Raw genomic sequence first — 17,288 nt, 5'->3', positions numbered from 1 at the left:
AGTCAGATTACTTTGTGAAAGCAGAAATTTCTCTTTGAATGAGACAGCAGAAATTCACTGTGGGCTGACTAGAACACAAACCATCACCCTCTCGTTTCAAAGGCAGTTCCTGTTCCAACAGCGTGTTCAACAGGAGGTGAAGGTTTTTGAGTCCCTTTCCCGCTTCCATCTCTCCTTCTCCTGGCCCCGCGAACCCGCCGCGCTTTCCGCCCTGCCGTTTGCTGTGTTTTGATTTGGCACAAAGCATGTACAATGATGGTTCCTCACCTAAGAAATAAGCAAAACCCTTTGGACACAAATGACACCTCCTTTTGTTTTGTAGTGTACCATGGTGTCATCTTCTGTGAATGTGGTCAGATCTTTTTGTTGGTTTTGGTTTGTTTCTCCCCCCGTCTTTTTTGTGGGGTGGGTATAGGGTGGGGGGTTAAAGCCATAGGAAGAAAAATGTGATGTACGTGTCCAGTCTGTACTTTTTTGTTTTTGTTTTGCAAGAAGAGTTGAAAAATATTTTTGATAATGAGTAAATGGTGGAAAATGCTTCTTAGTATTCTTGTCTTTATTTGCCAACCCAAGTACCGAAGATCTGTGTTTTTTAGCCCTCATGAGATTTACCGATGTCCTATTAAAATGTATTTAGTTAAACTTGTATGTGATTTTTGTGTTGACCCAGAAGGATCCTACCATTTTCTAATTTGGTGGTTTGATGGTGACCTACTACTGTAAATCTGTTTATTAGTCCACTACGTGTAAGCAAAGTAGCCAAACCAGAGTCTGATTTATGGGGAGGAAACTGCACAGCATGGGTTGTTTGGGAATGCTTTTGCAGAGCTGTTAAGTTTTGCTGAGATTGTTGATGGTACATTTCTTAGGACTTTCATTAAATTAAATACATAGAACCTTTGCTCCAGAAATGTGGGAGTACTTGGAATCTTTACTATCTCACCGCTGCATTAAGTACGGTACCAACAGTCGGAGCACTTAGGTGAAGTGTGTTTCGGAACCGGCGACAGGAGAGCCCTGATCATTCATGTAAAATTGCGAATGGTAGATTCAGGTTGTTTCTAAAAACATTTCCTTTTATGCTGCCACGTTCTTGAAATGTATATTAAAATTCAAATTGATTTAATAAATGTTAGTTTTCTAATTCTATTTTGCAACTGCTAAGGGCATCAGTGTGGCATATGTTGCACTTATTGTCTAAATACTACTCAGTCCGTTGATGACTAATGCTGTAATTGTTTAAATTAGTGTTGGCTTGGTTTGGTTTCCTTAACCTCCTGGCTAGTTGTTCTTGAATAAGCTGAGCAATGGAAAGGATCGTAACGGTGCTGAAAATAATTGCAGTGGTTCTCGTTTAAAAAGATGAGTTTCCGTATTATAGCAGCGTTCTGGGAGCTTCAGTGTTGGTTGTGCTCAAAGAGTGGAGTGCAAACCGGGTCCAAGGCAGCGCGAGGATCCGTGGGGCTCCAGCTCAGCCCGGGTGTTCCCCACCAGCCACCGACCCAGTGTTTCTCCTGTGGATCCTGTAGGAAATGTATGGTATTTGAGCTTTCTTCCCAATCCTGTTGGAAACAGCAACTGGCTTCCAAACTTTAAGAAAGTCTTGCGATTTCTAGAGCTGCGTTGGAAAGAAAAAGCAGTAGCTCATCACCCGTTTGCTGTGGGAGCGTTCCTGCCGGAAAACGTGCTGCAAAGAGCAGAGCTTCTTCGGGAAGGGCTGGACTCTGATCATGGGGAGCAGTACAGAATTAGTCTAGAGCTTCTGACCACCTAAATCTGCACATGCAGAAGAAGCTCTTTGGAGAAAGGGAAGACATCTAAACCTCCATTTTGAGGGGAAAGGCTCTTTCCACATACCATACATCAGGGAAATCATGAGTTGGGATTAAAATCTCAGAGGGAGGAGGGACAGGGAACCAGAACTGCAAAGGAACATTTGGATTGCGTTGATCTCCATACACCTGCAAGCACCGTAACATTTTGTATTGTCAGAAAAAACCTGTCAAGTTCCAATTTACCAGAATCTGAAATACAACCTGAAAAGCCAGGGCCTTGGCATTGTGAGGAGCTGCTCGTGTAGTGAAACCTTGATGGACTTTGAAGACGAAGATCATACAGCTGTGGCCCGTGAAATGTGCAAAAGTTCTGGCGTGATGCAGAATAAAAGCCAGCAGCACACACCCCCAGGCATTTTGCAATTCTGATTGCTGACTATCTGAAGTGAAACCACACACATGAGCAGGTTTGCGTGTTAGAATCATTCCAAGGATGTGGCACGGCTGCTGAAGTCACTCTGAAGGGTAAATCACACTATTTAAAGTAGTACTGATAACGTCACAAGCACATCGCGTTTGGTCTTAACTATTTAATTGTTCAACTATAAGTGCCACTGGTATTTTAAAGCAAGCCAGAGCCGTGACTGCGATATATCCAGATTTCGGCACCTGTCCGTCTCACAGATGAAGCAATAATGGTAATGCAGGGATTCTGCTTGAGCCTTTGCATATAACAAAATCATAAATAGCATTACTGTTTTTTAAAAAAAATCCTTTTTTCTCCCTTCCTTCCACTTGCAGAAGATCCAGAAGATGTCTCTATTTTCAGGACAGGTTAAAATAGGGGAGCTTGGCATTTTGGTAGGTCAGCACAGGGCTAGTGCTCGGCGCCGGGGATGGAGCTGTGAGGAAGGGAAGTGGTCGGGTTGCTTGTTCGCCCCAGGATTTGTGAGGAGCAAGCCTGGGGTTTGGCCTTGGCTGGCACCGGGCAGCACGAGCTCAGCCGCAGCAAGGAAAGCGACTTTGGGACAGCTGGAGATGAAGGGAACAATAACTCTACCTCACAGCTTCGAGACGGGTTTGACCTCACTTCAAAAGTCCTTTTTTTGCCAAAAAAAAAAAAAAAAAAGGAAAATAGGAAGTAAAAATACAAAGATAAAACCATGCCAGCACAAAATGTCTCCAAACTCTTTTTACAAATTATAAGAACCTTTATTGTTAAATACTCAATTTCTAAACCCACCACCCAGTGATAAAATGAGAACAAAAGGGTAAGCGCTGCATACGTGTTTTTATTAGAGTAGCTCATGCTCTTTATTGAGGTTCAGTTTTGATTGCATAGACCTCAGATATTGTGATTTAGAAGCGCCGTACTCTAAAAACGCTTAACATGACACCTCAGTGACCTCTTTGTTTGGCCTTTCAGGCGTATTTGTTTCAGAAACTAAGATGGGTACCTTGGGCAAAGCAGCTCGAGTCCGCTGTCCGAAACCCCTGTTTGGGGAGCGGGAAGGTTTTCCACAATGGTTTCTGTAAAGCCGAGGCTGCCGGGAATTTGGGGTTTTGCTGTCCGTGCCGGTTTTGCAACAGTGCCGCGCGGTGGCAGACGGGCTGAAGCTGTGGCAGGGCCTGGCTTTTGCTGACATCAACTCATGTAGCAATTGTTACGGAGAAAAAAAATCCAGCTAGTACCATTTCAGCAGTGGTTGTACTGAGGAGTGTCCTCCAATCTTAGTACGGTAGAGCGAGAATATTTGTGAATATAAAAATAAAAAGCAAGGCTTTTGTAAGGACATAGGACTTCATTTTGCTAGACAAAAGCAGACTAGGCAGAATAAATAAACAAATGTGGGGTTTTTTAAATCAGGCAAAACTGAATTTTACTCACTTTTCTGACTACTCCTAAGGAAAAGGAATCCAGCTCATAAAATACTTGTGGTTTACAATGGAAAATGTGTGATCTGTCCTCAAAGGTCTGTAACAGCTAAAGCGGCGCTGGCCGTGTCAGAGCCAAGGGGACTCGAGCACGGTTTCTGCCTCGTTCTCGGGAGCTCGCTGGGCCCTGACACGGGCTGTGCTGCTGCTCAGCACGTTCTGCGTCCCTGTTCACAACCAGCCTTGTCTTCTTGCGGTCTGAGCGTCCCGGAAGGAAAAGCCAAGGACCTGGAGAGGAGTTCCCCACTTTACCTTGCTTACAAACTGCGGATTTACAAGTCTTCCATCCAGAGAAGCTGCAGATGGGGCTAAGTCATGAATGGGGTGCAAAATACCTTCATCTGTGCCTGCTGAATTATGGCTATTTGCAAATGCGTTAGTGAGAAAGAATGGATTTCTACTCCTGCAGTAAATAATATTGATTACTGAAAGTTTTGCACTGATACCATGCTAGCGGTGGCTCCTGGAGCGTGTCCTTATATTCCAAACATTTGCTGTAAGTTTTCTTGTTTGTTTCTTTCTTTCCTCAGTGATTGTCTTGTTGTGTTGACCTACTAGAAAGCACAAATTGGGTTTGGAATCACTCGCTTCGTCACGGCAGCAGTGAACCTGTGGTTGGAAAAGAGAGAGCCATGGGTTTGGGGGCCAAAAGACTCAGCAGAGCAGCTACCAGCGTCTGCCTCAGTTCATCAAAACCAAACCTGAAAAGGTAAGCGGTGATTTTTAGCAGGCTGGGGACACTGGCACCAGCTCAGGCAGAGTGGTGTGGGATGGAAGCCTGAATTAGTCCTTCATCTGACTCCCTCCTGGTGGGAAAACACTGTGTTCCTGGGAATATACATCCTTCCTGGAAAAGGATGTTGCTCTCAGCTCCCAGGAGACGATGTAATAGAGGCTGCACAATCACCATCTGTGGGGGTTTTCCAATACTCAGCTGGATGAGATCCTGAGAAACTTGCTCTGACTCTGAAGCCGGCCTGCCTTTGGGTGAAGAGCTGGAATAGAGGGCCCTTCCAACCTGAATTATTGTCTTATTCTGCACAGTGCTAGGAAAGCTTGTTTTTTGGAGGCACTAGGGCCATCCCAGGTTAAAACCTTCAAGAGACAATCACTACGTTATTCCGGAATGAGGCTTTACAAAACTGGCAAACTGGACATTCCGGTACTGCCGCTTGCAGAGTTAAAAGTGAGCAGCGCCGAAGGAACACGGAGGTTCGGTTTCAGCCTAGAATGGGGTCAGGTTCTTCTTGTTCCTTTGAGGAATCTTTAGAGAGATGCAAAATTTTATCAAGCTAAGACCGCTCTGAACCTAGACAGCATGGAAAAGAGGTGAACTGCTTCACCTGGCTTCCTTCAGGGAAAAAGCAGACAGAGCTGGTTACCATCAGTGGTTGTGCGACATCCATCCTCTGTTCATTTCTGCAGTCGTTTCGTAGTTTCTTCTGCATTGGGGCGTTTGTGGAATCATCCCCATTAAAGCTTTTCCTCTCAAGGTTTCAGTGATGATGGAGCAGCGATTCAAACAGCCTGGTGTTGAACAGAGCCGCTCCTGTGTGCCTGTACCATTCAAAAAGGCTTATTCTGCTCTGGTTAGCGCTCCCTGCTTACATCTTTTCTTATGGAATGGCAGTTACCTTGCAGTGGGATCAAAACACAGCACTATAGCAGCTATTGGAGAGAAAATTAACTCTATCCCAGCTGAAGCCAGGTCACAGTGATGTCACTAAGAACCTGGGCATCCAGAAGTTTCCCAAATACCAAATCCAGGATCTTGGTGTGTGTGTATGGATCCGGATAAAAGAGCAGCTTTGTTCAAGAAAAAGAGAATGGATCTCCAAGCCCAGTATAACTGAAAACTTCCTCTCTTTCAGCTTTGGATCCTGAGGAGAGTTACAAACCTCAGCAGGGCAGCAGTACATCCCACCTGGGCATCGGGAGGCAGCTGATACGCTTCAAAGGCTCCTGGAAAAGTGGAAGCTGCATTGTAATGACCAGCCAATTACTTATTTGGTTATTAACGTTTAGCATTATCATCTAGGGATTAATGTTCCATTGTGCTCGCATCTAGATGTATAAAATGCACCAGTGTGCATGTGTATACATGTGTTATCTGTTAACTGGTGAGGTGAGGAGGTAAGAGGAAATACAGTGTATACCCACCAACCAAGCGTTATGCATTTGGGCACAATTACGGTAGCTGAAATAAAATACAAGAGCTGAAGCCTGTCCCAAGCTGAAGAAGGTAAGCACCCAATCTGTTGGTGTATATGTGATGGATAAAATTAAGGACTGGTAAGAACATGGTATCATCACCTCTGTGCTGCAACACAGGCAAGGAGGAACAGAGACATCAGCCATGATTCTACAGGGAAAGTCACCTTAATTTGGCACTTAAGCAGGAATTCATTAGTTGCAGAGTTTCCTCTCTGAGACTAGGGCCTACTTCATGGGTATAAAATAATCCTTTGGCAATATTACAGGCTAATTCCTCTACCAGTTAAAGGATCCCTCTAGTAAGAGACATTCAGCACACTAAGTTAGGGTTGGTGTTTTTCTTCATCATCTCAGTCTGTTGGAGAAGGCTGCAGGTGAGCGATACAAGAGAAGAACACAGGGAAAGGACAGACCTGGGGCACACAAGACACAGCAGTTTCAACGCAGCAGCTGAACAGCATATGTGTCTTTCTTTTTGCAAATATCCATGAAAATACTTTTACAGAGCCAAAACACTAGCCTGAGGAAGAGCTTGTTATGCACAGGAGAATACCTAGAAATGTTAACTATGTCTCAAATTCTCAGAGAAACATTACATCACCTAGTGCTGGAAACGTCCACAGATTCATACAAATAAAATATGTCCAGTATCAACTGTAAGAGCTTGTGGTTTAAAGTGCAAAAGAGAACTTTGCTCTGCCCATGCACAGGCATGTTGCCTTGGTTTCCAGGAAGGATTTCTAGATGTACATTTACATTAATTTGGCAGCTCTTTTGTGACTCCTGCTGTAAAGGCAAGGGGGCAGAATGGCACAGGACCGAACCAAAACGACCACTGTAGATGTTGCATGCGGTTCTTGCAGTTAATCATTAGATGCTGGCATTTATTGCACATCTGGGGACATACCACAATTTATATATAAACAAAACAAGGTGCAATCACCGTATTTAATAAGTGTGCACAATAACACATTGTAAAAAGCCTCTTTATAGAAATTGCCTTATTGCAATTACACAGGAAGAAAAAAAGAGTTCTCGAGTTACAGTGTACAAAATAAAGCACAATTCCTCCAATGACGGATTTAAGAAAAATCCCTAAGTGTCTCGGGACTGAATGCTATCCAGTTAGAAAGAGATCGATTAAACGTCTTCCATTTCTCTATGCTGAGAGATCTGAGATAACTAGTTTATCTGATTTGTCTCCAGTTTCAGAGGGAGATAAGACTTCATCTGTGTCATAGTCTTCTTCAAACGATCTGCAAAGATAAAAGGTATGTCTTTAAAAGCCATATTTTGGTGACAGCTTTTGTTATTTCAGTGGCTAATAAGGCAGCTGATTAAAATACAGTAGCATGCAAGGTGTTAACCTCGAGGAGGATATTTATAAGGCACGGAAAACAGTGCTGTAGTAATCAGTGTTCTGACAGCTGACGTGACTTCGTGCTCCCATCCGTCCTCATTTCTAAGTTCGAAACCAACTTTTCACTGGTGTTCAGCATTCTAAAATGTGAATCCAGTTTCAATAACAACTGTCGTTAGCTCACAGTAGCCTTAATAGTTCCGTGTAGGAATAAAGTTGGCCAGCCCTAGAGATTTGGCTTGCTCAGACTTGCTCAGAAACACCTGGTTTCCAAAGCATCTCCTGGCTTAGGATATGTTTTGACATCCACAGAAGAACAATTGTGGCCATGCTGTCGTGTTCCTCTCCCTCTCGGTTTGAAGTTTAATATCCAGGTCTCAGCATTGATGCCCTGGGAAGGTTTGGATGGGAATTCTCAGCTCCAGCCAGCTGCACTATTGGGGCTGACTGGGTTCTGTGCTCTGCGGCAGAGGGTATCACTTTGGGCATCTCACCCCATTCCTGTTCCTGAGAAATGATGGTTTTAGGATGTTTTCCCTCCAGTCTCAGCACACTGCAGGTTAGCTTCTCAGGGTTCCCAACAAATTAAAATTATTCATTTTTTTTTCCAAAAGCAATGCTGCTTGTGAAGGAAATGCTGCAGCAGGTGTTCCAATGGCAAGCACAGGAGAAGCTCTAGTTTGTGTGCTGCACAAGGTTAACTCCTTTGATACCCCAGCACAGATGGTACCAAGAATTGTCTACCACAGCTTGTGCTGTTTCTCCCTTTACTAACCCATACGCAAATCCTTGGGAGCCTGTCGGTGTGCATGACCTGCTGTGGAGGGGATTCTGTCCCTACGTGAAGGAGACAGCACCAGACATTTTCATCTTGTCTTCCATAAAGGATAACACCTGCTGAGTAATTCTGCCACCTTCTGGAACCTTGCATAAGCGGGAGAAGAAAAACAACGGTCTGGATCCTACACCAATAACTGCTCTGATCATGCACTCAAGGTTGCCAAAACCAACACAATATACCCACTTTTTGGGGCAGTGGCGCTTGCTGGAACCTGTGGAGCTCCGCCTTTCTAGCATTCCCCAGCTGGGCAGGGGCTGTGTGTGGCTCTATGTGCCTCAGTTTCCCTATTGTCTCCTTCATTTCAGATGATGCAGCAGAGGAAAACTTTTTATTTCCATTTGAATTACCTTTCTTCTTTTTTTTTCCCTATACATGGAATGTGACCTCTTTCCTGCATTGTTTATGTTGCACATTCACCAGCACTCAGGGCTCCGTTATAATTTGTTTTCCAGTGCCTTTTGCTTCTGGACTAAAGCTTCTCATGTCCTTTCCCATGTGAGATGATTTTCCATTTCCCTCTTTTGCTCCTTAAGGCTCAACAGTGCTTGCCTTTCTTATCTTGGAAAAAACACTCTCTGCCTTTTTGGCTGGGAAACATCCAAGGGACAGCTTTTCCACAGGATTAGCACTAAGGATAATCACCTTCTCTCCTTCCAGGGCAGTTTCAAAACTTCCCAGTCCCATAAATACACGTATGGGCTCATGTAGCTTAAACACCTATTCCTCAAGACTCAAGGGTGGCAACTCTGGCTTGTTCAAAGGCAAATTATTCTAGGGAATTCTTTGTCATTCCTGCTGGAAAGCACATATTTTGTCTCTTTCCATGAAGGCAGTTGTGGCTTCCATGCACATCACTGGCTGAAACTGCTTTCTGGAACAGTGGACAAAGCGGTGCCCAACTTCTGCCAGGCAGGCCAGAGCCTGGACTGCGAGAAAGGATTGCTGCAAAGCCACTGCTTCTATCTGCACTAAGAGCTTGTGGCTGTTGGTTCTACCTTCAAACAACAGTGTGTGTATACGTTCAGCAGGGAACAGACTGTCTTCATTGAATCCCATACACAGATGTATGAAGCAGAGAGCATGGCTGAAGTGTTCAGATCAGCTTAAGCTTCCAGCGAACGTGATGCTTCATTGTTGTCTTGAGCAAGACGACACCTTTCTCTTATTTTTGGTGATCGTAGCTCTGAATAGTCACAGGATCCCTGAAGCCACTGTGAGTACCCATGATGTCCAAGGAGCAGTGCTCTCCATGGCAAGCCTGCAGCCAGCCAGACACAGCCTGGTTTTAGAACCGATCCATCCAGAGAAGCTATGGGGAGGGCCAAGTCACAAACGTGGTACACACGATTCATCTGTGATTGCTCAAGGATGGTTATTTTCAAATGTATTAATAAGACAAATACCAGACCGAAGATTCTGCCAGCTCACTTAACCAAAAATCTTCACCTCATAGAGCTCATAAATTGTCTTGGTTTTGTCCCCGGCTCCTCGTTTCTGTCATCCTCAAAGCACAGCAGAAATAATGTATGTGCAAAAACTCAATGCCTGTTTCTGGCAAGTTTGTCTGGGCATCCAGCTCTTTGTTTTTCTTTTTTGCTTCCTTTTTTCCTGCGTGTTCTGTTGCTATGCTCCACAAATGAGATCTAATCCTGCTGCCATGACTACAGGGCTTTTCAGGGGCTCTTAAAAGCAAGCAGCAAGGTTGCCGACATGCTCTTACAGGAAGACACAGGGCTGGGTTCAGACGGACTTCAAAAATATGACATCACCTGCCACTTTTCCTCCAGTTTTGGTGAGCTGGGGGATTCACGGGCCTGCAAAGCTTTTATGCCAGACTCCTATTCCTTTTCTGTGCTGAGGACACAGGTGTTGCAAAGCAGCTGCAGGGAAACAGCAGCTTTATCTTCCATCCCGTGTTACCTCATCTTCCATTGTGAAGGCCACAAAAAGGCAAGGCAGCTCAAAGGAGACGAGGGAACAGCCGGTTGCTGTTTGGATGCACATCACAGGGAGGGAAGGAATCGCAGCTCTCAATAGCTTTGCAAATCTCTGTGGCTAATTAGTAGGTGCTAATGTTATCCCAAGCAATTTCCAGTGTGGGAAGTTTTGAAAATTATGCAATCTTCTCAGTACTCTTACTTTAATGGCTCTACAAATACTGTTTGAGAACAGATAAAATCCTGAATCATGCAAGATTAAACTGGGGTAAGCATTCAGATGTTGGTTATATTAACCTGGAGAGTGCTAGAGAAATATTCTCAAGAAGATAGTGCTATACACACAAATTTAAAAGATAATTATACTGAGTCTCCATTAGGAGCCTCTGCAGGAAGCCCTGGCACACAGAGAGGTTCTGGAGTAACTGCTCTGTCTAAATTCGTCGACTCTAAGGATAGCTGGACTGTCTGTCCATGATTTTATAGAAGGCTGCAAAACTGAGCATAGGTATTGCAGAAACCAGTAGTGTTATAAAGAAAAAGTCTGAACAAACTTGGTAAATGAATGAAAGCAGTGAAACACGGCTTATGAAGAGCACGGACTAACAGGCATAAAGTAAAATTATTTGAACAAGGTCTCCACTAAGTATGATAAATGTACGGGAGCTACAGCTTCTAGTCTGTGGTAGTGTGACACGATCAATATATGGCCAAGACCTGCAAAAGTCATTTGATATCTTTTTTTGTATGGTTTCCAAAAGAAAAAGGCTTTGTTCTTTTCCCCAGCTATCTCCATTGCTGCAGTGTGTGTAGCTGACTCAAAGGGCTGCCCACAAAGCAGCCCATTGTGACAAACACACCAGCGCTGCCTTCTAGAGCAACTGGTTCAGGCTTTACATGCTCCAGTGTTGAACCCAAATGATAAGTCCACTGTCTTTGTTAAAAGTGGCATCCACACACTCCTAGTAAACCAAATCGTGTTCCCCAGGGAAGGGCAACGCCTGCGCTTACCCTTCTTGTAACTGCTCGTTCCCAGACTCCTCAGCCACAAGGATCTCATACTCCTCAGCAGCATATCTGTCCCAGTCCGAGGGCTCGGGGCCGTCGTTTTCAATGTCCTGAAGAGATCAGACAGTCAGGTACACTATGTCCCTACCTCTCCATAGCTGTTTACAAAGAAACTGTATACAAACAGCTAGTCAGAACTTGCCTTAACTGAAAGATTCACAATTAGCATAAACTATTTTAACATCTGCACGTAAATGACTCCGAAAATAATACATCCCTTGGTCTATAAAGCTCAGTGTGTGACCTGAGCTGCCAACAAGCTGAGCCTGCTTCATTTCAGAAATGCTGAACATTAATAACTGCACATTTTCTTTGCTCTTGCTCAGCAAGCCCTGCATCTGTGCACTTCGTGATTGGTTAAAGAACTTAGTGATTTAAAATCACTAATTAAATGTAATTGTAACTTATCTTTTGAGGAATTATTCGCTCAGTTTGAGAGGTTACAGAATAACATCCTTATAAATAGTTGGACCTCTGCCATTTACTGTAAGACAGGGAAAATAAGCTCCCCTCTGACCCCACTTGACCACTCTTACAATGATCCAGTTTAAACAAACAAACCAAAGTAGGGTGTTTCTGGATCAGGATATATTTAAGCCGTGAATCAAGGAACCACAAAGTTCCTCTTACAAGTTATGTGGGAACAGCTGGGAGGGAACCAGAGTTGGTTTTGGCATCCCCATCACTTTACTGTGACCAGATAAGAGGCTTCTGGAGATAAGTCTTTAAGCTGTAGGCACATCTGGTTTCACTGGATATGCAAGGGGAGCCAGAGGGCCCTTGCACCAACAGCTGACAAAACTCAAGTCTCTGAACATCCCACAGTTAGTGGTGAGCAGCAGCTACGCAACACAAAAGCTACAATCTCCTCCCGCACTTCCTCTGCCTGGGAAGAGAGGCTGGCAAACGACAGTGCAGCCAGGCTGATAACCAGGCACAATCAGCAGCATCCAAACCTTCCATCTCATCTGCCGCATGTGTGGGCTGATCATGGAGTCGGCACCTCATCTGCCTCAGCCCGTGATGTAAAGAAGGGCCATCACTTTGGTTCTGGTTAGGCTGTGGGAAAATTGCTAGTGCTGTTATAAGGATGAGACTCCAACCCAGATGTTCAATAAATCTTCACATGTAGCCTACTTCTTTATGACTGCAGCCATGTAGGAGACAGGAAGAGACAAACGGGATTTGAAGTTTTGAATGTCTCAGCTCCTCTCTAAACTCCTCTTGCAGCTGAGCCTGTCTCTTTCAGCCTGCTGAATCAGTTCAGCTCAGCAGGCTCCGCTTACTCTCTGCTAGTGCTGGTGTCATAGAATCAGTGATGGCAAGCGAATCATGGAACAGCAGTACAATTTGTGCTGGAAGAGACCCGGGAGGTCTCTAGTCCCAGCCTCTGCTCAGATCAGGGTTCGCTATGAGCTCAGACCTGGGGGCTCAAGGCTTTGTCCAGTCACATCTCTAAAACCTCCAAGAAGAGAAGCTGCACAACCAGTTCAAGTGTTTGACCATCCTACTTGTGAAAAAGATTTTATTATATTCAGTTGGATTTTCCCTGTATCCAGTTGCATTCCAAAGATGGATTTGAGAAGGCCTGTATTTAGAAATAAAGGTGATTTATACCTTTTGCACTGCAAAGGGATCCCTCTGTTCATTGTCCAGATATTTCTCTAAATTAAAGAAGGTGTTGAAGAATACATGAGCCATTCTGCACCTCTTCAGGTCTCGTAGGGTTACTCTTCCTGCAGAAAAACCCACAGTGTTGTGCTGAGTTTTCAGTGAAACACTGGACCTGTTCCTTGCCAGTCTTACCAAAGTTTTAATCACAACATCAGTATGCTACAATATTACAAAATTTCTTCCCAAGACAGTCAAGGATTTTAACATTATTCAATAAATGGGTGCATTTCTTAGGCCTACACCTCACACATTGAGATCTTTCACATTCACACAAAGTATGAAAGAATGTGAACGGGGATGGTTCAGTTTCATAATCTAGACTGTCAGCACATCCCACAGCTGGAATACACAAGACTTGTTGCTCCAGTTCCAGCAAATTAATTCACAAGGTCTCTTGTTCTAGTATTTCAAAGCTCCTGATGCATAACATTATGGAACAATAGCCACTGTTCAGGCTTTCACCTTGTACAATAATCTCATCCCTGTGATTCCATCACAACGCTCTACCTATAGATGGATTTCACAGCGACATGACTTTCCCAGTCCACCATAGATCAAAGAGGATGAAAACTCCCATTAAACAGGACTTACCTTCCCTCTCTGGCTTAACGAGATCAAGCATCTGGCACAGTAAGTCATGAAATGGCAGCGGTTCTATGCCCATCACCTCCATCCGCTCGCACTGCTCCTCGTAAAAGTACTCCAGTTCGTACATGGAGAGCACTCCATCCCCATCCAGGTCCATGCACCGAAACCAGTACTCGATGCTAGAAAAAAAGACAGGACTAGTGAAAGCACAGCACTGCACTAGGAGATCCACACAGCACACATTGCGGCAATGCACGTTCCCCTTCCCTTGGCCTCTAATGCTTCCCCATAACCCCTTTTTATGCACTTGTGACACGCATGAAGGGAACCTGCCTATCTGCTGCCAACACCTCACGGTTTTACCCCCAGAGCCAGAGCTCCATGGCATGAGGTAACCAAAGGCAGTGATGACTGCCAAGACATTCAACACTACAAGAAAACTCTGCCTCTAAACAATTTCCCCTCAAAAAAGGCAAATTATTTGACCAAATCTAAGTCACTTTCTAATAATCACTGAAACCCAAGCTGCCATCTCTTGCAGAAAGCGGTAGGTCACAGAAGTTTCTATAACCTTATCTGCTCATCTCAACACTTCTACTAAGACACAGAAACCAGCCAGACCTTGTAGCGCTCCTTTTGTCTTCCTCCGAAATCAGGAGCCACACAAAATCAGCGTAACTCATGCGACCTTGCTTTTGAACTTCATTGCCTCTGGAAGACACATGAGAAAAACAAACAAACATACACCAGGCTCCTAAATACTCAGAACATACCAAATGTATTTTTCAAAAGCCCCAGATCACTGGTGAAAGTGGGGCATCATCACCCATTTAGCCTGTACTCCCTGCACTCCCCAGGCACAGCACTTGATGCCTTGCTGTTGCTGCAGAACTGAGGCTCATCTACCACATCCCCTCCCACAACACATGCTGGGCAGTTTTAGTTTTTGGAAACATTTAAGCAGTGCTCTCCAGCTGTCCCTGTGCCGCCGTGGGCACAAACACATTGTGCTTGCCTGTTCCCTGCAGCTATGCCCAGCTTGTTCTACAATGAGGTCTATAGGTGGTCATCCTATGGGATTTTTTAATTTGTTTTCTTCAGATACCCAGAAGTTTCACTCCCTTTTCAGACAGCTCCAACTGGAGCACCATGCTGGAAACCATTCTGATCAGTGGGGATTTTCTGAGAGTATCTTGCATTTCTAATCAGGCTGACAGAAGTTCCCTTCACTTCTGTTCCCAGCCAGTATGCTTTTCCTCACCTCACCACAGCACCGCTGAATATTCTCTCGATAATCCTGTTTGATAAAGCTGGAAACAAAGAAAACATGAAGAAAAGAAAGCTACAGGTCACAGGAATAACTACAATCAGTTGTTTTTGCTGAACCCCCACAAAGACATTTCCCATTGCTAAAAGTAAGCTCTATCTGCATTCCTTGTCTGGCCACTTTACTGATCCCTGTCTAGCAGCATTTTGTAGAAAACACAGATGATTCTCCCAGTGTGTCTGCCTTTGTATTCTCCCAAACACCATAATTCTCCACAATCATGGCAACTGTATGTGATCTGGATTCTTGGACATGAGCAGTATTACTCCTACTTTGCTGTGGTAGGACTTGTCACATAAGCAAACCCTGCTGATAGGAGACAATTTCAGTATGTGTTGCAAAAGTTCAGGTATCAAGCAAAAAAATCACACATCTAATCCCTCCAAAATGCTTGTTAGCAGAGCACAAGCTGTGACAATCCTACTGCAGGGAAGGACAACGAAAAATCAGCATCGTTTTAGGTGAGTGGGGCGACTTTGCCAGCCGGGAAATGCGTGGGATAGATTGTTATGGCAAGTGCAGCAACCACATGGAAGAACCCAAAGCAGCTTTGTCTTCAGGATTAAACATGCTGGTCAACAGCTCAAGTGCTTGTCTGAGGCATCACACCATGAGTCCTAACAGGTAAGCACATGGGCATACAATGCTCTCAGAACATGGATATTCCTGAAATCAGCCAACCTGAGTGCCTCCGTCTTTCTAGCACAACACATACAGAACAAGTGCCTTTGGATTTTTTAGCCCTTTGTGGATTTGCATTCCATTAACACATCCACGGCCCTTGAACCCTTGAAAATTCATAGCATCTGCTCAACTTGTGGAAAGGTGTTCCTCACTGAACTTCAGAGATGTTCTCCAGAGCGTATATGCAAGCTTCTGGAATTTCTCTCATGCATAACAAGGTTGCACTTCAATCTTTGAAATTCACATGGCCTTGTCCTTCTTTGTCCCTACTTACAAGTTCCTGCAAAAGCCTTAGTAAATAATAAGTTTCAGGACATTATTTTGGCTTGTTCTTCTAGCAGTGACCCACACATAAGGAGAAGTTCCCTCTCTGGCTACTCACACAGAAGACAGTGTGTACTGCATTTCTCTGTGTCTAAGCCCCCGCAACTGGCTCTGTAAACCAGCATTTGTAGAAGAGGTGGAGCGTTCCGTTTCAAGTTTTTTGAGACATCAAATTAAAGGTAGGCTTTACTCTTTAGCGGGAACGTTCTATATTCAGCAATCCCCTTTGTCCCACTACAGCTTGCAGGCACCGTACCTTGATCACTGTACCGAGCCAGATCCTTCTGGCTGATGTAAAGGTCATGGTCAGTGTCCAGCTCCCAGAATTTACAGTATATAACATAGAAGTGCTCGTAGGAGAAATAATCTGTGATCTGATTTATATCATCCTCTTCTTCCAAGAGAGCAAGAGTCTGAAAGAGCACAAATAAAGTAGGAAGTTAAACCCTGACAAAGAGGCACTTTGGCAGCCAAAGTCCTCCAACCTCTGCAGAAGTTGGGTGAACACAGCTCTGAGAGTTAATCCAAAATGCAGCCTTTCTCCCCTATAGTGGATTTTGTTGCTGCATTCCTTAACAGCCACTTAGCATCTGGCTTGGCTAGCTCAGTTAGGATATGTATGCACAATATGTCTGCTCATTTTCAGCTATAGTGAAGAATGAGGGAGAGAAACAAGAACACAACTGCTGTCTCAGCTGGGATCCATTATTTGTGAAACATTTCTGACCTGCAGAGACTCTTAGAGCCATTTACAACAGCAAGTAAACTCAGCACACATCCTTGCCTGGCTCCCGAAGGGCAAAATCAAATCTTGCTCCAGACTCAGGCCTGGATTGAGGGAGGAGAGCTGGATCCAATCACACTGATCTTCCTGGGCTGTCACTGACAGGAATTAGTCTGGTTTAACTGGGAGGCTTGGATGGATTTCCAACCATGACATCTGTTAGCATGGCTTGTTAGAAAACATTTAATGACAACGTCCCTGTTTCATCCCCACTTCACACCTACCTCTGTCCCTCTCTTCCCACTGACAGAGGGTATTGCCTGTTTCCCAGTGCCACCTCCCTGCTTGCCTTTCTCCTAGTGCCGAGGCCATGGGACACTTTCCCAGTCTTTCCAGTTTAAAAAATGATGGCTGCGGGGATGTGAAAAAGCCAACACACTCAAGTGGGTTATAGGTCTCTCCTCCCCTGCCCTCACAGCCTCTCAGAAGGGAGGACGCGAAGTACAGCCCAAGCGCTACCCCAGGGAGTTGTGTCTCTAAACAGCCAGGTTTAGTGGCCTTTCTATCCATAATACTGACACTCAAGTCTAAAAAAACCCTGATCACTTGCTCTCTAGCCTCTTTAGGTTCTTTGGCAGTCTCTCAAATTTCTTTTCAGGTGATAATCAGTTGGGGAGGTCTGCCAATAATTGATTTTTTTCTTTTATATCTCATGGCAAAATAGGCCATGTACATGTACAGCAAAGAGCTGCCCCAGTGAAACTGTGCTCCTTGAGCTGCACTTCCCTGCTGCAGGAAGTGAAAGGCAGAGCAGATACGCAAGGAGAAAAAGGAGGA

The 17,288-nt window shown here is 44.5% G+C and overlaps 1 protein-coding gene across 3 annotated transcripts in view; it reads right to left on the bottom strand.

Moving 5' to 3' along the window:
* Positions 1-3,047: 3,047 nt before the first annotated feature.
* LOC136104959 (serine/threonine-protein phosphatase 2A regulatory subunit B'' subunit alpha) overlaps positions 3,048-17,288 on the bottom strand; it is a 56,057-nt gene continuing 41,816 nt past the window's right edge. For 2 of the 3 annotated variants that reach the window (XM_065844357.2, XM_065844356.2), the window contains exons 8-14: positions 15,984-16,140; positions 14,654-14,702; positions 14,014-14,103; positions 13,396-13,571; positions 12,748-12,866; positions 11,074-11,180; positions 6,769-7,180 (exon numbers count right to left, since the gene is read on the bottom strand). In XM_065844357.2, the coding sequence (XP_065700429.1) occupies positions 7,084-7,180; positions 11,074-11,180; positions 12,748-12,866; positions 13,396-13,571; positions 14,014-14,103; positions 14,654-14,702; positions 15,984-16,140 (795 nt within the window). In that variant the 3' untranslated portion in view covers positions 6,769-7,083. Of the gene's footprint in view, positions 5,673-6,768; positions 7,181-11,073; positions 11,181-12,747; positions 12,867-13,395; positions 13,572-14,013; positions 14,104-14,653; positions 14,703-15,983; positions 16,141-17,288 lie in introns of those variants that run through there. The other variant, XM_071812387.1, reaches the window with a different exon arrangement.

The sequence above is a fragment of the Patagioenas fasciata genome, chromosome 9 (assembly GCF_037038585.1).
Source record: "Patagioenas fasciata isolate bPatFas1 chromosome 9, bPatFas1.hap1, whole genome shotgun sequence".
In the NCBI taxonomy this organism is placed as follows: domain Eukaryota; kingdom Metazoa; phylum Chordata; class Aves; order Columbiformes; family Columbidae; genus Patagioenas; species Patagioenas fasciata.
Note: the sequence above shows the minus strand (reverse complement) of the source record. Positions and strands in the feature narration are given on the sequence as shown.